This window comes from Melitaea cinxia, chromosome 3, assembly GCF_905220565.1.
Source record: "Melitaea cinxia chromosome 3, ilMelCinx1.1, whole genome shotgun sequence".
NCBI classification, from domain to species: Eukaryota; Metazoa; Arthropoda; class Insecta; order Lepidoptera; family Nymphalidae; genus Melitaea; species Melitaea cinxia.
The window spans coordinates 19,022,786-19,045,738 of record NC_059396.1 but is presented as its reverse complement, the minus strand read 5'-3'; the positions used below and the strand labels follow the sequence as shown (position 1 = coordinate 19,045,738).

The 22,953-nt window shown below is 33.1% G+C and overlaps 1 protein-coding gene across 1 annotated transcript in view; it reads left to right on the top strand.

Moving 5' to 3' along the window:
• Positions 1-21,808, top strand: part of LOC123669649 — an 82,904-nt gene extending 61,096 nt beyond the window's left edge. Inside the window, exons 3-5 of the mRNA XM_045603245.1 lie at positions 16,264-16,538; positions 20,116-20,293; positions 20,870-21,808. Coding sequence (XP_045459201.1) covers positions 16,264-16,538; positions 20,116-20,293; positions 20,870-21,187 — 771 coding nt within the window. The 3' untranslated portion in view covers positions 21,188-21,808. The remainder of the gene's footprint in view (positions 1-16,263; positions 16,539-20,115; positions 20,294-20,869) is intronic.
• Positions 21,809-22,953: the final 1,145 nt, after the last annotated feature.

Here is a 22,953-nt window from a genome sequence, read left to right as displayed (position 1 = left end):
ATAAAATTTTAAAACAGCATTAAAATATTCGCAAAAGTATTTTTGTACTCTAACGATATCACCTCAGGAATATAAAGCAGCACTAAAAAACAAACAACAAGCTTTGTACGAATCTCAATGTCACCCGTTGTTATCGATGTCATCGATAGCCACCGAATTTCCCGGTAGGCCCGTATGAGCGCTTAATAACCGACACTGAGGTCTTTGATATCGAACATCCGTTGATAACATTCACGAAAAACGGGATAAAAATCAAAATTTTAAGAATTTAGACATTTTATTAATCACTAGTATTCTCATTCGGCGTTATTTGTTTAGTTCTTTTTTATACCTTTACTATGGCAAATATGTTTATTTGTCCAAATCGTAAGCGGCTACCGGATCCTATGGCCGCAACCAGCCGCAAACCAGCAACTTGAAATGAAAACATTTATATGTCGATAATTTATGACTGTGCAAGACTCTTGGCGTTCCCTAACTCCCCACGCCCGGATGCACCTTATCCACTGCACTATGGCAGTAAAGCCGCCACTGGGAGTATTGCAAACTCCTTTACTAATCAATGGCTAACTCTTAATCGAGTTCACTCATTCAAATCTCTTTTATGTTTCACCTATACAGTACGTCAGAGTCGTGACGCTCCCACGCACATACCGAATAAAAATTACTTAAAAGAGCATAAATCGGTGATAGAATCCGTGAGATAGAGTTACTTATTATTACAGGACAGTAATAGTACTTAATGAAATTCAATAACGACGTCATAACCATATTGTACTATTTTTAATCGACTTAAAAAAAGGAGGAGGTTCTCAATTCGACTGTATTTTTAAATGAGCAAGATCTGACGATGACTTCTTGAGTTATTCCAAATAACGCGTATTTAATTGAATTTCTTTTCGACTACGTTTGTTGTATTACTTGTCGATGTAAATTGATGTCGGTTTTTTTATTCGTTTGCCCTCGCAAACATAATTATTTAATTGACAGGCCAGTCGGCGTATGTGGCAGCTAGTGACCCTGCTTACTACCCCATGGTTATGAATTTGATTTCTATATCAAGTCTGGGTTTATTGTTTAGTTATATTAGTTTTTATAAGTGTAACTATTAACCTATTTATGTCGAGCAGTGGAAAGTTACCTACGCTGAGGTAGGGCACAGTAGGAAATTTCCTGCTCATCATTCTTCATCATTATGGAGCAGCCCGACTGGGGTAGTACCTCGACCTTGTTTGACCGTGTTTCTGTTGGTGAGTAAGGTGACCAGAGCTCCTGGGGGGAGGGGGAGATTGGGGATTGGATCGGCAACATGCTTGCGATAATTCTGGTGCTGCAGACGTCATAAGCTACGGTAATCGCTTACCATCAGGTGAGCCGTACGCTTGTTTGCCGACCTATTTATTAACAAAAAACAAACTTATTAATAAATAATAATTACTGTACTATTGTACAGTAATTCGAATGTTGGTTCAAATCGTGTTTTACCAAGATTCATGTACTTGAATGCAATCGGCTCTATCTTACCTTGAGTTTGCCGCCTCTCATCATCTTAAGTGCGGAAGAAATAAAGAATACAAAGGCGTCTTTATATCCAAAGTTTAAAAGTGGTGTTAATTTACAAGTACTTAACATTTTTCCTTTATCTCATAAAGATGGACATTGTTTATGGTTTTCTTACAGTTTTTGTTTTGTATAGTCAATATGATATAGAATAAACATGTCATATACTAGCACTTAATTAGGTAACTGCATTTATTGCACATACAACTCAATTGTTTATTTCTAATTGTGAACTCGAAATAATTAAAAAGAAAATATTACTAAATAAGTACTAATAATATAAACTAATAATAATATAAACTAATAATAATATAAACTAATAATGTTATATTTTAATTATTAACTAGCTGTATCCTGCAGGCCTTGCTACGCTTTTTTTTTTGGTCGTACCAACTCAGAAACCTTTGTGGGCTCATGCACAACACTTTGCTGAAGATAATGACATGATCAAATGGATAGTTTTCAATTCTATAAAACATTCATATACTGTAACGTATTAGGTTTAAATCTGTAAATATTTTTAAAATTGAAATGTGACATTCAAAGCTCTGATAGAGACCCGTCCGAGCTTATTCAATTAGCTCCCATGGTCAGGCCGTAAAGACCCGTCCGAGCTTACATGAGCTTTACCGATTAGACCTCCAACTGCCGCGTGCTTAATTATCGACTACCACCTAACTTTTACACGAGTTAGTTTAGCTGTAAGACTATTTGCTTAACCAACCTGTTATATACGTAGCGTGTTGTATTTATTTATTTGACTGCTTCTTTGGCGTGTTTGAAATAATTTAGAGAATATATTTTTTTAGAGTTTTGTACTATTTAATGGGATCATGTGATGTCATCCTATCGTTCTGTCTATGGAGATGTGCCTATTAGATACATACATATAGAACATAGGCTACTCCACTGCGGGTTGGTTGGAGATATTCCCTACCATGAGTAACGATATCAGATGTCAATGACATAAGTAGCTATCGAAGGCTCAACGCGCTCTGCGAGGTATCATGAGAAGACCTGCAACGACTATTTTGGGTGTACGTTTATAAAAACAAACATTTTGTATAAATACAAATGTGTCCTAAGCGGATATCGAACCACTTTCGTGACTGTTAAGGAAATTCGTACCACTACCCTGTAACGGTTACTTCTGTTCAAAGAGGTTTGATTCATATTTTGTACAAGAACAATATATTGAATTGTATATTTTTATCAGTGCCTCTCGTTTCGTAATCGCTACAAATCGACTGCGCTATAAATCCAGTTAAAAGTCAATAAATAACGAACGGTGGCACTCGAGGAACTCGGCCACTGAAATATCATTTCCCCGATGATATTAACAACCTATCCTGACGCCATAGTTCGACTATTACTGTAACTACAAAAGATAATATTAATAGTAAAGATTAGAAGTACGAAGTGCAAAAATTCACCCTTAAATTTTACCGATATGTGATAATATTTAACTGACACATAGATAGGCTATGTATGTATGTAATCTAATATATAAAATTCTCGTGTCGCGGTGTTTGTAGTTAAACTCCTCCGAAACGGCTTGACCGATTCCCATGAAATTTTGTGTGCATATTGGGTAGGTCTGAGAATCGAACAACATCTATTTTTCATCCCCCTAAATGTTAAGGGTAGTCCACCCCTATTTTTTTTCTTTAATTTTTAGATAAATTATTTATTCTTTATTTTATTATGATTTGGCGTTAAAAAATACATACAATCCTAAATTTTTACCCTTCTACCACCAACTTCTATTTTTAAATAGCGTTTAGCGGCAAGACAACGTTTGCCGAGTCAGCTAGTATACATATATTATTATCGACTTAAGGCTAAATAAGTGTAGGTACTCGGTTGTTTCATTTCAAGTAACGTAGTAAAATTTTTAGCTTTACAAGTTGCTAACATTAGTATCTGACTGATAGAGATTAATGGGTAAACAGAAAAAACTTATCAAAGAACTTTATCTATTGGATACCTTTATGTGTCCGGTAATCTACACAAGTAATATACAGTAAATTAAAAATCGTGCCATTACTATCACAGCAGGTGATGTAGAGGACTCAATAATAGGACTCAATGATAGAATCATATGGACGTGTAAAAACAGGTACTGAACACTTAGATATATAATTATCTCAAAGCCCATATTTAGGGTCGCTCGAGATGAGCATCCTGTACACCTGGTAGCACAGCACGTGCGCTACCCTTGTTTTGTTTTACGTTTTTTGTGCAACTCTTCACTTCAACTCTATTTTTACGAACATGTGTTGCTGGCAGGATAATGTTTTTTTTTTTAAATCTTTTTTATATCAAGATATAAATATTCATAGCTCGTATATACTCGTAATACCTATTACAAAAAGTCCTTCTGCGGTTTTTTGTGTGATTATGGTAATTGTTTCTTTCTTATAAGTCATACTAAATAGCTTTTTTTTATTTAAGTGATATATCCACAGGCTTATTATGCCCGTGCTTCTGTTATTGCATTTTTTTTTTTTTGTTTAAACATGCATCGGTACTTCACTGCAACTTTAGAATCCTAGAAACCTTAATAACTAGTCTTAAAATTTCTAAAAGTCGACGCGAGTCCACTGATCAAGACTATTCTATACAGGATGTGGCGTAAATAGTGGTCCACCGTTAAGGATTCGATAAACCAGATAATTTACTATAACGTATTACAATTTTATCCATTTTTACCCAAAGGTTCCGGAATTATTTTTATTTTTTATATTTTTACGATATTTGTACCCCTTGCTACAAATTTGGTTGTAGTTTTAACAAATACCATTATTTTTTCATTTTGATTACTGGTAATTACTGCTGAATACTAGAGCTATCGTTAAATAACATGTTTTATTGTAAATTTAAAGCCTTTGAAGAAAAAAATTGGTTTTACTCTACTTTTAACCCAAAATTTTAACATATCATGCTAATTCAAGAGCGATTTTTGTAAAAAAAATGTACGAAGCTGTCAGTGCCCATTCATTTAAAAATATGCCTACTAAATACCAATTTCAAAATGGTATCACAATAGCAGATTCTTTTGTTTAACAGAAAGATATCCAATTTTAATTGAAGAAAGGAAGATTTTTATTAAAATAACTTTTAAAATTTAGTTGCGTTAATACTTATGATTTTTGTAAAAAAAGTAACTACACTGTCAGTGCATATTCATTTTAAAATATTCCTACTAAACACAGATTTTAAAACGTTTTGCCATCCCATTAATAAAAAATTATTGCAATTTTAATTGAAAAAGACTTAAATAAAAAATTACTACTGTTACAGAGTGATATTGGCCTATCTTGTAAATTAGAACAAGGCATTAAAAAAAAAAAACAAGTCATACTGTCATCGTTTATTATTACTCTTTGAAATGATTACAAACACTGTAAAAATTACACCAAATGCTCGAAATGGCCCCCATTCGCAGCTATACATGCTCTGCAACGTCGAATAAACGACCGTTTAAGTCGTCGAGCAAACTCGCTCTCGCTGATTTTCCTAGCCACTGTCTGGATTCTAGCCCTGAAGTGGTCAATAGAGGTAATTTGTTCCTTGTAGACATTTTCTTTTAGGCAACCCCAATAAAAAAAGTCCAGGGGACTTAGGTCTGGCCGCGCGCGGTGGCCACATTATTGGACCTAAGCGCCCTATCTACCTATTTGGATACGCTGTGTTACAGAGCATGTATAGCTGCGAATGGGGGCCATTTCGAGCATTTGGTGTAATTTTTACAGTGTTTGTAATCATTTCAAAGAGTAATAATAAACGATGACAGTATGACTTGTTTTTTTTTTTAATGCCTTGTTCTAATTTACAAGATAGGCCAAGATCACTCTGTAACAGTAGTAATTTTTTATTTATTTTAAGTCTTTTTCAATTAAAATTGCAATAATTTTTTATTAATGGGATGGCAAATCGTTTTAAAATCTGTGTTTAGTAGGAATATTTTAAAATGAATAGGCACTGACAGTGTAGTTACTTTTTTTACAAAAATCATAAGTATTAACGCAACTAAATTTTAAAAGTTATTTTAATAAAAATCTTCCTTTCTTCAATTAAAATTGGATATCTTTCTGTTAAACAAAAGGATCTGCTATTGTGATACCATTTTGAAATTGGTATTTAGTAGGCATATTTTTAAATGAATGGGCACTGACAGCTTCGTACATTTTTTTTACAAAAATCGCTCTTGAATTAGCATGATATGTTAAAATTTTGGGTTAAAAGTAGAGTAAAACCAATTTTTTTCTTCAAAGGCTTTAAATTTACAATAAAACATGTTATTTAACGATAGCTCTAGTATTCAGCAGTAATTACCAGTAATCAAAATGAAAAAATAATGGTATTTGTTAAAACTACAACCAAATTTGTAGCAAGGGGTACAAATATCGTAAAAATATAAAAAATAAAAATAATTCCGGAACCTTTGGGTAAAAATGGATAAAATTGTAATACGTTATAGTAAATTATCTGGTTTATCGAATCCTTAACGGTGGACCACTATTTACGCCACACCCTGTATATTGCTTTTTTTATTTATATAGTTATTATTTTTATTATATTTACACTTATTTGCTAACTATACTAAATAGCTTATAATTTACTTCTATGAATAATGCTTTTCTAAATGCAATATATGTAATTAATAAATGCTTTTTTCTTAACGGTCAGTAAGGTTAAAATAATGTGATATATGTTCGGAAACACAAATCTCCAAAAAAACATTTTTTTATTACCTGTACAAATTATTTTACCGAGCAGGAATTATACCCGCGACCACCGTAATAGTAATGCGATTACTGAGCCATCTAATTGCTGCAATATAAATTTATTATATTAAATAAGTTAATCAAAAGTAATTCACAATTCATTTTATATTTCAAATAATTTGTATTTTTAAACGAATATTTTATGGTAATAACGTCAAGTTGTCGACATCTGTCTGATTGAGACGTAACGCCTTCACCGGGTGAGACGGTGATGAATGGATCTCTTGTTTTATTTACATTCTATCGTTCATTCAAATCGAGACTTAACCATTAATTTTTTACATCATTCACATGCGAATTACTAACAGCTGTTACGAAGTGCTTTTGAATTTTGAAAAGTTCTTTTAAAGAAATTTACAGAATAATAAAAACATCCATACTACACTAAGGCATTTTTGTTTGTTTGTCTAAAAGCATGGTTATTCAATAACCTATAAAATGTTAGCAAGACTCACAGGTTTGAAGCAGAAATAATATATGGACTACGTATCACGTTTTGTTTTTAAAATTTTCGTTTATTTTATTATAAATAAATTATAAGAGAAAAAAGAAAATTGCACTTAATTCGTATATAAAGATCGTAGCTATAACATCTTATACGCTTAATACTTAGGCGTGTTATATTTCTTATTTAAACCGAAAATAAAAAATACTTAAATAATAATTGTGTTTGCTCACAAACGAAAAAACCGACTTCAATTATTCTATCGACAAGTAATACATACAACGTAAGTAGATGAAAAACGCAAAATAGGCGCATAAAGACGTCGAGTTGCGGAAAACAGCCCGTGTCTAACAACAAGTAAACGAAAAAAAAGTCGTCACTACGATTATCGAGGGTTGCCCTCGATTTCTCTGGGATTCCATCATCAGATCTTGGTTTACTTATCATGGTACTACAACTGGGATATCTTCTTTCCAACAAAAAAAGAATTATCAAAATCGGTTCATAAACGACGAAGTTATCACCGAATATACATAGGTATACACCGATATATATGGTCGAATTTGGTAACCTCCTGCTTTTTTGAAGTCGGTTAAAAATTAAACAAATTAAATAATCTGTAGTGACGTTCAAGTGATACGTCTTAAAAATTCTCGAAAGATCTATTTTTAAATGTTTAATGACCAGACAAGTGGGTACAACTGGTGGGACAATTAAAACTAAGGTTATTCCAGCGCGGTGGGCTTTTTGGAAGACAATCGTAAAAACGTATCGCGTTTAAAAGAACAAACGACTCTGTTGTTTTTAAGCTCAAAAATGTGTAGAAGAAATAAATTAAGGAGGTTTTAATGCGTAGAGTTCTTATAACTAGTACTTTTTATATCAAAGTAAGAACTCTTTTGTAAGATGTATACATAATAGGTAAATAAAATCTTTAGTGAACAAAACTTGACTACTGGAATAATATGTGAATAGTAATGGATACCTATACACAATTTACTTTTTTGTTTAGATAATAAATAATAAGAAAAAAATACATGTAAAGAACAATAAGTCAAATACGTTTCAGTTTGATTGTAGGTGTTTCATTTATATATTGTCATTGATTGTCTTTATTTAGAAAAAGATAGCGTATTAATTTCCGAACGCCATCTTTAGGGTCTGTGGATACTACTGGCACAGCGCTCTCTTTTTCTTTTGCTCCAGGTTTCTTTAGCCTTGTCAAAATACTGATTGTGTCCTCCGATAAATCTGCTTAAAAATATCGGCATCCGTACAGAAGGTTATAATGAATAATGATAAAACATGTTTTCGTATATGTAACTAAATATGGAAAGTGCGTTAATAAGTGAATAATACTAATTGATCACAATGCGTGTTTCCGGGACCATTTCCCGCAATTATATTTAATTTAAATAACCTTAATAACGTCCTCGTTTGCGGTCATTTCGTTAATTTTACGTGTTTTCACTTATTTTTGTACAACAATAATTGAATTTTCTTTTTTCCTGTAAACATGTTTAAATATTGTGCGTAATAATGGTGTCAATTTTGCGGGCAGAGGTTAGATAATTTAGTCTTGCCAAATTCCAAAACTAACTGAGACGGAGTATCTCCCGCGAAATCTTACCAGATTCTATAATGAACCAATCTACGTTACTTATTGATTATGGCCATGTCGGGTTGACGTAAAATATAATGGATTAAAAGTATTACATTTTTCTAGTAAATTAACTGAGGTAGGGCACAGCAGGAATTTCCTGCTCAAAATATGGAGCAGCCCGACTGGGGTAGTACCTCGACCTTACAGAAGATCACAGCAAAATAATACTGTTTTCAAGCAGTATTGTGTTCCTGTTGGTGATTAAGGTGATCAGAGCCCCTGGGGAGATTGGGGATTGGGTCGGCAACGCGCTTGCGATGCTTCTGGTGTTGCAGGTGTCTATAAGCTACGGTAATCTCTTACCATCAGGTGAGCCGTACGCTTGTTTGCCGACCTAATGACATAAAAAAAAAATAGTACCTAAGCTCTGTTGCCGCATAACATTAGAGTTTTAATCAATATTAGCAGTAATTACGAGAATGTGAGATGTAGCCTCGTTCTTTAAACAAAATTGTTGAGAAAAATATTTCTTCTAGCCGAACATCTACGGTGTGTTCACCTACGTTGACCGGTCTTGGACTTTGTGACATGACCGGTTTTATTTGCGTTGTCTGTCTGTTTTGTTACATTTGTATATCTATTCTACTTTTATGAATTTCAATTTTCTGTTAATTATTACATGTAACAACACACTACTATTGGTATGTAGACTAGTCTTATGACCATGAACATAGTTTTCACCTCGATTCCAATAAAGGTCTAAAGTTCAACTTTATTTTAATAACGAGTTAGTAAGAATTAGTGTTGTAAAAATGTAGTAGGCACATTAAAACTTTTTTTTTTATTTTTTTTCAATTAAAAAGTACTTTTGCTATAGTTTTGATATCTCTTTGTAACACATTATTTCAATCAATCATCGAAGTATTATAAATGACGATCGAAATCGCTTTTTACGTTGTTTTGAACATTTTTACATCTGAAGTTCTGAACGCACAATCGTAAAGTATACAGTTTGATCTGACCGTTACACTACACCGTGGAATACGCAACTCATCACAGCTTCCTGGGGTAACATCGATTTTATAACACGAGCAACTCCTTTCAAGTCGAGATGAAACGATAGTAACACGAGCGCCTCGCTGTTTCCTCACTAATCACGAATGATCGGTCGCAGATCGGAATCCTGCCGGATGCACAAATTAAACCAACTCTTTCTGGTATATATTTTAATGTTGAAACTGTCACCTCTATTATTAAAACCGTAAAGTTCAATTTCCCGTTAAATTTTAATGTTTCCTAATTTCCGTACTACGTCGTCACACCTCATTCACCCAATTTAGGGCGTCCTGTTGTTTTGTATGGGATTTTATTTTAAAAATAACCCTTTTAAAATTATTAAATACATACGAATATCGAAATAATTTATTTCATTTTTTAGTAATAAGTTGAGCTGCTATATTTTATGTTTTATAAATTAAATTAGTATTTTCCAGATTATAATTAAATGATTCATAAGTTAAAGATATGATAAAGGCTAATTACTCAATTAATTAAAATGAGCAATAAATAGTAATTTAATTAAATATATAATGCTAGTTATAGATTAATTACCCAAAAAGTAAATAAAAAAATACGAAAAAAGAATTGTATTTTTTCCATTCATTACTATAATTTATGTCTTCTCGAATTTTACTACAAAAAAATAATTTAATATTTTCTTAGCAACTAAAATAATAAAATAAATCCTCTTTCCATCTAAAACTTCTTAGAAAAATGTAGTTATCTAATAACGGCACAGTTCTTAAATGTAACAGAGCGTGTCATCTAACATTTAACCTCGTGTCCAATTCAATTAACTATTATTCTGAGCCTTATTGCCTAGTAATAAGGCCGCCTTACCGCATCCACAGCTGTCGTAATGCGCCGGGGCATAAGCGCAGTTGTGATTACAATGATAATCGATATAATATGCTCTGTTTTGACCCGAGACGTTTGACCCTAAATATCAACATCGAAATATTAATCAATAGATGCAATTCGTCGAATAAACGAATTGCATCTATTGATTAATATTGAATCTACACTTAATTATTTGTTTTGTAAAGCGTTGCGTTGCTGTAATTTAAAAAAAAAGTCTGTATAACACTTATTATCTTTGCAATATATGGACGTTTGTCCTTATAATTTTGTACAAATTATATGTAACGTTAAATGCTAAATAATATTATTAATTTACTTATCGCATTAAAAGATTCTTCATTAGAGCACTTTGTCAAAGGAAATTCTTGCCTTACGTGAGAGGAATAAGTAGGTGAAGGCTGCTTTTATAGGAACCATAGACGAGTTAGTCTTTTTAATAGTTAAAAAGTAATAAATATTTTTGTTATAAAATATACAGCACTAACTTTTACCCGCGCCTTCGCTCGCATTGATTTTTTTTAATAAAAAGTATCCTATGTTACTTCTAATACTTCCCAGAATGTGTGTACAAGGTTTCATAATAATCGGTTAAGTAGTTTTAGCATGAAAGTGTAACAAACAAAGCTAAATTCACATTTATAATATTAGTAGGAATTTACGAGTACTACCCGTAACGCCATCTACCAAGCAAGTACTGTACTATGTTAACAATGTCAGAAGCGCGCACGTGCATAAAATAAGTTGGTTACGGTACACCGCGTAGGCCGTAGCGTCATTAGAGTGCGCTCTCGTCGAATTATATTAAGTTTTAATTAAGCTTAAAAATTGTTATATAATACCATGATTAATGGTTTTTTGTTACTAATGAGAAATTTGTCAGGAAATAGTAAGAATGTTATACTATATATTTCATAGAGTAATAGTAAGGTATGTAATAAATATGTGAGAAAGGTTTAGTTTAAGACAAGTTTAGTTGTAATAGATTCAATAACTAAATAAATTAATATCTACACAATACACACACGGTCTTTTGTTCCTAAAGTAATGTAATGCTTGTGTTATAGGTAACAGCCGACTGGTATAGCTACATACATTTTTCTTTTTCGATATACATACTTATAAATAATACACATATAAATATAGAAATAAATATATAAATTACACCCAAACTCGGGGTGGGAATCGAAACCACAACTAGGCTAGTAATAGAATCATACTTTAGTAATTTTATATGAGACTGATGCCATTATGGCAAGGTATATTAAGGACTAAAGGTCACACAGTTTTACTTAATGTTTTTTGGTTATTATAATACCCTAGATTAATTAATTTTTTGCTGACGTAGTACCGCATATAATTGAATATTTCATACATAAATAATACACATAATAATTGTTACTATCTCATATACAAACTGTTTGTTTACTAAACTAATTCCAAAACGTTTTTAAACTGAATAAAATTGTTCGAGATGCATTCCGAGACCATCCGTTGACACTTTTTCTGTTTCCCTCAAGACGAGTCGCGGACGCAACGATGGCTACTTTTACCTACACTTTCTTTTATCGATTTTATGCACCACTAGCTGCGACGAGAGTACTCCTGTACGGAAGACGGATGAAAGAAAGTCGATTGTTTTTAAAGGTTGTACTTAATTTTATTGAAATATGTCCTGGAATACGATTTTGCTGATTCAGTTGTTCAATCGTGTTTCAGTGGTACATATATAGTTTGTTACGCAAGTTCGTTATAAATTCTAAGTATTCAAGTTAAGTTACACATCATCATCATCATCATTTCAGCCTATCGCAGTCCACTGCTGGACATAGGCCAGTTCGCGTCAAAAATGGCGTGAACTCATGTGTGTTGCCCATAGTCACAACGCTGAGCACGTGGGTTGGTGACCGCAGGGCTGGCTTTATCGCACCGAAGACGCTGCTGCCCGTCTTCGACCTAAAGTTACACATACATTTCGTTGAATCATTCATAATGTATCAAATCTATCAAAACTTAAAATTTTGAAATTATTGATCTCGCATCGATCTTGGTGCAGAGTTGTTATAGGAGAATGATGTCTCAAAAGATAGATTTATAGATTATTTTTCTGTATATCAATATAATAAGAATTGGTTTGGTCCAAATAATTTGTTATGTCAGTCGACTGTTACTTATAATTATAATCATTAAGTTGCTTACCATAGGAACAGATTACCGTGTGAAAAAGAATTAGTTCAAGGTTCAAGCAATAAAATGTTTAACAGTTAGTTGCTAGAGCTAAAATATTCGGTTCAGTGTCGTCGTCCATGGACATTTGCAACATCAGACGAGTTGCGGTGCGTTGCCAGCCTTTAAAGAAAATATGTCTTTCGCTTCGCTTTAAGCACTTAACCAAGACCTAAACATTACATAGCTTTATGTGTTCTACAAGAACACATAATAGCGATGCCAAACGCGTTCTTCTATTTTCCAGATACTTGGAAAAAATCATTGTCGGATTAATACATACTTCAGGATATCTCCAAATGTTCCCATGTGAAATAATATAATTCGATATTTCGCCATCGATTCCCAATCAGTAGGTACACAGATATCCTGTCATTGTGCGACAGGTGTATCGATTTACCCCTCTGGACGGTGCTCACTTCCGCGCCCAGAGCGTAGTTCCGTAGCTCGAGTAGTTCAGTTTCGATCGCGCAGTACCACGTGCGCACGCGTCATGGCGGCGCTAGCACCAGTGCCGGCACCGCGAATGCGATTAGCTTTTCACCCCCATAATATACACGTAAGTTGAGCTTGATTGTATTATGTCTGGATTCGAAATGTTAATTTTTGTTATTAGTTTATATTGTGTTAATTTATCAACGTCTACAAAGTATGCAGTTTCAAGTTCGCAGGCGCGTGGGAACCTGATATTCTGCAGTCTTTGCATTCTTATATTAGTTGAGTAATAATTTAATAAATAGCCGGACACCGCGTCATGAATATTTTGTTACCACTTTATTTTATGGTTTTTAAATTAAAAGTTATATAGTGTACTTAATTTTTATTTGACTTTGATGTTATAAGTACTTTTTTCGTAGCGTAATGAGGATAGCAAATTATTATGAAATTTTATCTAAAAGTTACAAATTATGTTAAGTTGTTAAGCGCTAACACCTTTGCGCATCTTGTAATGTTTTAAACCCTGTGTAAGGATCTCTACATAGAGACTCTATATAACATTAAAAATTTAAAAAATAAATGAAATGAAGTCGTAAAATCCATGTTTTAAATAGCTAAATGTGTCATCATATTGGTGTGATATTTTTTCGTCTGAAAGCCTATTTGATGAGGCCGTAAAACATCATTGCATAGTTAGAGTGATTAATAAGGAATACTACTACATAATCTCTACATTAAATCCTTTATTAAATCGCAGATTTACTAATATTTAATTGTTTAATATGTATGTAGGTATGTAGTAATGTCTGTATTCTGAAGGCTCTTGGGTTTAATGCCATCGCCTTGCGGTTTGTCGCCCCATTGCTCCACAGGAAACCATAGCGGATACTTGACTAACATTTAATATGCCATGTATTCGCCATTTAACCGATGTTACCGAAATACACTTAATTATGTATTTTCAATTATATCTCTATGTAGGTTAATTGATATTAGTTTAATAACATTATGTTTATATTAGTGATATTATCCGCAATTTAATATGCAGTCAATAAATAATAGGGATGTCAAAAGTAGTTCAAGTTATAATGCATTGATCAATTAGTGTATTTTAGTACATGCTGTAAAAGTCAAAAAAGTTTGACTATCTTAGGTTGTCTTAAAGAGATTGATTATAGCTTGTTTTTGACATAATGTTATAAACATTACTTATAAATGTGCAATTGTCGGACAAAGGCCTCTGACTGAACTTAATAAATATTTTATCCACTTCAATCCTTTTTATTCATTATTGATAAGGAAAAACGAAAATAAGAAAAATCTAAAGCTTTAGCGAAATAATTGTGTTTGCTCGCAAACGAAAAAAAAACCGACTTCAATTACATCGACGAGTAATACAACGTAGATCGACGAAAACATAGTCAAGCAACTACGCGTTATCAAAGATTACTCAAAAAGTAGTTATCAGATCTCGATAAAATGTATATGTGACCACATGATAAACATCAGCTTTCGATAAAATTAAAAATTATCAAAATCGGTACACCCAGTAAAAAGTTATTACGGATTTTCCAGAGTTTCCCTCAATTTCTCTGGGATCCCATCATCAGATCCTGGTTTCCTTATCACGGTACCAAACTAAAGATATCCCCTTTCTAACAAAAAAAGAATTATCAGAATCGGTACATCCAGTAGAAAGTTATGCGGTATAATACAACGTAGGTCGACGAAAAAAGCGTCAAGTAAAAACGCATTATTAGATATAGCTCGAAAAGTAGTTGTTAGATCTCAAATAAATTTAAATGGGACCAATTGGCACACACCACCTTTCGATTAAAACAAAATTTGTCGAAATCGGTCCACCCGGTCAAAAGTTCTGATGTAACATACATAAAAAAAAAAAAAAAAAAAAAAAAAAAAAAAAAAAAAAAAAAAAAAAAAATACAGTCGAATTGAGAACCTCCTCCTTTTTTGGAAGTCGGTTAAAAATAGAAAGTTATTATTTATATACAGGCACTAAAAGGATTAATATAATTTGGCTAATTAGCCATAAGTCCGTTCACTGTATTTCACTGTCTGTAACTATCTTTATGCTTAATTGTAATATATTTGTGGTGTAATTTAAAGTATAAAATAAAAATAAAATCAGATATAGTTGGTACCTAGGTTAATGAGAATGTAAGGATCGGTATCGGATCAGTGGTACATGTAATTGGTGTCATGTACACTGCTATTGATTATTTCTTATATGCCATTAGTGTTCCTCATGAAAGTACCGTTCGGTTAAATTGTTATTATTCTCCCAATTAAGCTTCGAATGAGGACATACCGAGATTCCCTTCACACACCTCACAGCTGTCGCCTTTCCGTTTTCGCAGCCTCCCGTTTCCTTTCAAAGACTTTTTTAAAACTTTCTTATTACTGAGAATTATTCATCAATATTTATGTGGATTGTAAGTTATTTTGTTTCTTTTTCTATACAAATTTTTACCACGTGTGCTGTAAAATTAACATTGAAAAAGCGGTGTGATTTGAACAATTTTCCTTCTAATATTCATAGCGGAAAAATTGTCAAAATACTTCTAAAATGATCGTGATAAAATGTTGTACCTACATTTGTATACTGCTTACAGAAAATTATGACGTGGGACTAATTGACGTAATTAGACTGAATACGTATTACATATATCTTTATAATGCTAAAATTCTAGGACGTATGTATGTTTCATATTATTTTGTTGATCAGTTTATGATATAGTTAAACTTAACAGTAAATAAGGCTTCATTTCCTTGACGGTGCCTTGGCGCAGCGGTTCTATCACCGCTTACGACATACATTTTTATGGTCATATATTTGTCGTGGTCTGGGCGTCTGTGTATTGTGTGTTTCCGATCCCCCACAGGAAAAAACCATACTGGCCGCCGTCGAGGGTGAAGCGCTTATTTTTATTATTTTCTTAAATACCTACTAAAGATGATAGACCTTTCAATAGTAATGTAGTAAAGAAATCACTACATACCTATAAACGACGTGTAAAACAAAACTTTTTATCCATCAAGTCAGACAGAACAGGTAGTGTTGGTTACTCTGCGGTTATTGATGGTCACGGTGGTCGGTGACTCGGTCATGGCATGTGGTACCATCACATAGTAAACCCATAGTGGAATGTAAACGTGAACTTTTGAAATTTTAAATATACTCGTAAGAAATTATCCGAAAGTAATATTTATCTTTTTAATTATACGAGAAAAAGAAATATTTTGATTGAAATGTTTATATCAAGCTTTGTTTTATATTACAGACGACAATAAAAGTGTACGCACGGTGTCTCAGACCCGATATTGAATACAAGACCCTGTCTGTCACCTGGGGGACCCGCGCCAAGGAGGTCGTGGCGACGCTTCTCAGCAAGTTCAGGATGCGTCATCGGGACCCGAGGCTGTTCTACTTGAGCATGGAAGTACGCGTCCGGGCTGCTGGACTGAGGACGACTTTGGTGTTGGATGACGACGCGAGACCAGCGGCGTTGCAGGCTTGCCATCCCAAGGGCTATTCAAAGTGAGTTCTTTGTTATTTATGTTATCCTGGTACTTTTATTGTGTTACTAAAAGAATGAGAAGTAATTTTATGTATTTTTAATATCTTATTTATAAATATAAAAAAAAATCCAAAACTCGTTTGTTCGTGAACTTTTTTATTGTTGTGTAAAACGACAAATCAATCAAAAACGGTTCGTGGACAAAACGATTCGTTTTGAATATAGGGACAGGATCAATTTAATTTAATACAGACTCTAGATGACCACAAATTTCATGTAGATTCGTTTTCGTTTAACATAATTGTTTAGATAAGAGATTGCTCAAATTTTAATACACAGAAACAAAGTCAGGGCATTTACAATACAATTAATTATTTTATCTAGATTCCGGTCAGACGGTTTGTGTTATAATCGCAAGGAATTAATTATGTCTCAGTAATTAAAATAATGATTGATAATTGTGTGAGGTCGAGACTTGCATGATTGCGTGTCTTATTTACTTTGAACAGTAAATAAGTTTATACAGATTTGACACAGTTGTGAATCATCAAAAAGTATATAACTCTTTGTATAAAAATGAGTAAATTGATGTATTATATGACCTCATATTTACGACGCGTTGACGCAATGGTCACAGCACTGGTTTGTGGCTGTTGCGCTGGCGGTTTCCGGTTCGATCCCCGCATATGACAAACATTTGTATTGGCCATATAGATGTTTGCCGTAATTTGGGTGATTGTGCAGTCTCGAAGAGCACGTTACGCCGTCGGTCCCGGTTTTTATTATGTACACCTTATAGCGATCGTTACTCATAGTATGAAATATATCCGCCAACCCGCATTGGAGCAGAGTGGTAGATTAAGCTCTGATCCTTCTCCTACATGTGGAAAGAGCCCTATGCTCAGCAGTGGGATATTACAGGCTGAAGCGTATGACATAAATACAGTATATAAGTAAATATGTATAGTCGCTTAAATAATTATTTGTAAGAGTAGGTCTCAAATCAAAATAACATGTGAATTTGTTATGAGTTATAAAATAAGGAATTTGTAAATAGTTCATATACTCGTATAATTCATTTAAGAGTATTTATAGGTAGATATTTTCTAATATATTTTTTTGAATTGATTTGTGAAAGAAGTACATAACGTTTATTATAAAGATTTTACTGCGGGTATCTATAATTTCCATCTTACTGCGACTGTATGATCTTGGTATTATAATGACAATAAATGTTAAAGAATTACACAAACAAACACGAAACTCCGTCACCGTAGCCGGACCACCGACACCGGCCAGCGTTCTCAAAAAAGAATCTCTCTTGTACCTCTTCCCTTCCGGCGTTTATTCCCGTCTCGTAAACATAGACGCAATAAAAAGTTTTAAAAACTCCTGAACACTTTATCGACCAAATGTATCGTGTTACGTGCTAGGTTCTGTAATGTTTTTAGTGTTGTAATAATATTATGACGTGACATTATCGATGTTTCGAAATATGAGTAAGTCGAAGTAAAACTTTCATCGAGCGAAGATAAAATTGTTTGATTTTTTTCGACGAGTCATTGTTTTATATCGATGTCTTTCTTTCGATATAATTGATTTTTCTTTTTTTTATATAAACATGTTAAAATATATTTCAGGACTTATTTTAGTGTTCAATTAACAATAAAAATATTAACAGTATGTAGTTGTCGATAAAAACAAATCGATGTACTCACCTCCATCACTAATATAAATAAAACTTCTCACGTTATTTAAATATAATTATAATTAATAATAATACAACGTAGTGAACTCGTTGTTAGCAATGTGCTTGATATTGCGACTGCGAGGTATTTAAAATGAAATCATCTTACTTTTTGCTCGTAATATATGCAAGGCAAACGGGCTTTTTATAGTCGGTTTCCTGGATCATGCATTAGGTATTTCGTTTCAATTACAACGCATTAATTAGTATAAAAACTTAACAGGATTAATGTGTAATGTATTTTTGTATATCATTAACATTTAATTAGGATACTACTCACAATTGAACTGGTTGTGTTGAGAATTCTGCAACTTATAATGAACCGACAGAACCTACGACAGCGGATTTAAAACTCGTTAGAGTTATTTGTATATCCCGTTACTATTATTTGTATTTATTTATTAGATATTCATAAGCTCAAGGTTATAACTAAAATGCTAGTTTTAATATTCTGATTCGTTTTTATACTGAATATGATCTAGCTTAATTTATTTTTAGTTTATAGGAGTATTTTGTATTGTACGGTAAATCGTAGCGCTATGACGCATACAAATACAAAACAAACAGTAAACATTATCGTAATCGCAGGTAAATAACAAGTTCATCAGTCCTCAATAAAAGTAAATTTCAAACTCTTCAAAAGTCCGATTCTGAGAAACCGATAACAATAATAATTTTTTCACGTTATAAATAACATCGTTGTCCGTAAATAATCACAGGAACGCAGTCGAGTGGTTTACGATGATTCCTACTGACCCCGACTGACAAACAAACATTCTGTTGCAGCGTTGACTGTCGTTCAAGATTAATTATCATAATAATAGTAATTTCCTTACGCTTTTGTCGTAAATTTTGCGTAATTTTCCATAATTAAATTTCAAGAATTGTGGAAAATTGTTTATGACGAACAGCCAAAGATTTTTTTCTTTTATATTGTAATCTTTTTGTCATTTAGTTTCTATATAGTTTCAGATTTTTATAGAATACTAGCTGCTGCCCGCGACGTCGTCTGCGTGAATGCTATACAGCACCAAAAATACCTACGATTATACCTTTTAAAATAACATTCATTTACCCGTTTCTTCTTTACATTTCATATCTACAGAAAAATCTCATAGATGGCGCTGCATTAAAATTGTCTTGTCTACTTATATTCATTTAATTATGTTTATCAGATTAGTTACTTATATTGCGTGATTTTTATAGTGTGAAGCTAGCTTATATAGCATGGTTATTAACATAATAACAACAACATTCAAATATGCGTCGTTAGATTACACGTTGTTACAGAATGCGTTGAGGAAATAAAGTTTCACTGCTCGTTCCCGGTAGGCGATAGCATGATAATATGTAGCCTATATGTTGACCCGACTTCTTAATAATATTCGTGCTAAATTTGAAGTAAATCCATGCGGTACTTTTTGAGTTTATCCCGGACATACATACAGACAAACAGACAAAAATTCTAAAAACTATATTTTTGGCTTCGGTATCGAATGTATATCACACCCCAAGTATTCTTTTAAAAAAATATTCAATGTACAGTTTTGACTTTGCTACCATTTTATTATATGTATAGATGTTAGAGTCGTTAGTCAGAAGACTTATAAAATTAAAAATGTTTGGTATAAAGTATGGGTCGTATATCATTTCAATAACAACAGTTAATTAATTATGTAGTTATTATACATAATTATATTATTTGTACACTTTGTATAGTATAAATGTCAAGCTTCTCTTAAATAAATATTTAATTCCGATTTTTTATTAATTTGATTAAAATCGGTGCGTTTTATATAAAAATCAATCAATTACTTTATGTACTGATAGTTGTTTTTTATTCTTTCCAGATTTTCGCTACAGATGCGTCCAGGTGGACTGGTCAAGATCTACGACTCGGCACTCATGTCGTCCTCGAAGTACAAGTGCCTGCTGACGAGCGAGAGGACCACGGCTGACGAGCTGCTGGCGATACTCCTGCACTGCTACGATTCTACCGAGGGCGTTGAAAGATTCTCTCTGTATGAGGTAGGTTGCCGCTCAGAAATGAATTTGATGCTCGAGTGCCGAGTGAGAGTCGAGTAAGCACCAGAATGGCGTAACGAGAGCGTTACGAAAAGTGTGATCGGGCGAGGCGAACGAAAGTTGAGAGGGAGATATAAGTTAGTGAAGATAGAAAGAGAGAGAGTTACGCTTTGTAAGTTTCACTTCAGTCGTGTGGTCTAAAGCACATTCGTTTTTTTTTTAAATATAGTAACCTGGCTTTAGTATATCACTGTCGTACGTTTAGCTTCATAGGTTAAAAAATATGATTGTAAAATGTTGTAGGTGTGAAAACGCTTACGACATTCTTGTGAAGTACAAATTGGATAATTCTGGGTAGTTTGCCTGTTACTGGGTAGTTAGTAAGTGCCGTGCTTGGAAGGGCTCGCAGCAATGATAATCTCCGTCTAAGTGGTTTCTTTTGAAATTAATAATACGTTTATCTATGTCTACCCAACATAATGTTGTATAAAAGGCTATATTTAACAATCTATTAGCTCATTTGAGGCAATAGTATAAGTTTGAAATACATTTGCTTACACTTCCATTTTCTGTTTCCAGGTCTGTCCGTCTCAGGAGTACGAACGCAAGCTACATCCGGACGATTTACCGTTGATGGTGCAACGCGCGTGGCCTCAAGACAGTGACTGCCATTTCCGCGTCCGTCGCAACCCCCGAGCACCCCCACTCCCCCCACGCACCTTGCCTCCCCCCTCGCCCTCCTCCTCCGAGTCCACCCAAGACGACGACGACGAACCCTCGAGAGCCCTGTCAGCCCTATCCCTCGAATCAGAGGGCGATAAAAGGTACAGTCCGGTTTACAAGTTTCCCAGTATAAGCTACTGCAGGGAGACGAAAAACGACTACCTTTATATCTGACTAGCGCTTCAGCTCACCGGCCTGAAGCGGTACCTGACCCGCAAGCCGCGGACGAGAAAAAGACTCTTGTGCAGTGTAAATAAGGACCAATATTGTTTGAAGTGTAAATAGGACCGGACAGGGTGTTGTGGCAAACCAAAGAGGTTTTATTATAGAATGTGGCCTTAATAAGGTTGATATTTAGATGATGCGGTATCGTGAAATCTGGATTTTATTATATAAATATTTAATTCTTTATTTTTATAAGCAATCGACTCTATGGTTATGAAATAAAACTGATTTTTTTTATGTATTTTTTTTTGTAAATCTAGTCTTAGTGGCACCTCGCTTTGGAAACGAAATTGTAACCGCATATAAAAATGCGATATATTTTAGACTTGTATTTTGATGGTAATTGTGTGTTTTTATCTGTGGAAATACCGCGTCAAGTACGTTGAATTGTAAATAAAATTAATTGTAATTTAGCTAGTAGACACCAAAGAGGCACGCGAGATATATGAAATTAGATTTATTTATGTGTTAATATCGTGATGTTTAATTTATTTATGAGGGCGAGCGACGCCCGCCAATCGATGTTGAATTATCTGTCACCTGTAATGAAATATATTATGTTTTCTTCTATTATTTGTTTTATTTTCATTCTGTACTGCTGTAAGTTACTTCTCTATAGATTTTTAAAGGTCTGTAGTTATTGCTATGAGAAAAAACCATCTGCAATTTTAATGACACCAATTAATGATGCAGCTATAAGTGTGTCGGTCGATGAAAATTTAAGTAACAACAATAAGTAATTTAGCAAAAATTGACGATTGTGTTTGATGCGCTAAAATTTGTTTAAAAAAATAATAATGTTTTAGAATTATGTAATGAATATAATTAATAATTAAATTCCTGATTGCAACTCGCTTGTATTGCATCTAGTATTGCATTTGATGAAAAGATTTTCTCTCTTTTTGAATTAAAAAGAAAAACAAGAAAATGTTACAATTTTCAATTTGTATATCATTCAAAAAAATAAAAATAAATAAATTGAAACTTTTATATTACGTATTATTTCGTAAAATTAATCACTAAATAAGTATACGAAGTCGCCAAAAGAAAAATAATACCCCTATCCCAATGAGTATATATGTATTGAGCCATTATATATTGAGTAATATTAATTAGTATATTTAGGACATAGGAGTAAAAAGCTAAGTCGATATAAAGTATTTTATTTACAAATGATTGCAACAATGAAATACAGACGATGCATTATAATTACAAGAGAATGTATGTTCAAAAAATGGGAACAGATAATATCTAACGGCACTAGAATTATCAATATTTAAAATTTATACATTTCACCAGGACTTGGTAACGATAGCGATAACGTTACCTCTGGCGTCACTAAACAACCGACAATTACCGACACATCGTAGACGTTAGGGCGTGACATTAAGAGCCATTTCACAATTTTACGCTCTGCAAGTTTAGGTAAATTTGGTCGCATCGCGCGAGTCGTACGAGCCGCGCGATCTTTGTGCTAGTACGTATAGTGTGACAACCAAAAGACCATCGTGATCATTTTCTGATGTATAATAAAAATTATAACTATGGTATAAAATGTTTTTTACATAATTAATTTGTTAAAAATTTCAAGTATGTTATATAACAACAGTCAATAAATTTAAAATAAAATTAAAAAAATCAATTTTATGAAACAATTTTTTTAAATTGATTTAGTTTTTGCAGTTTACGAATGAATCTAATATTTACGATATGAA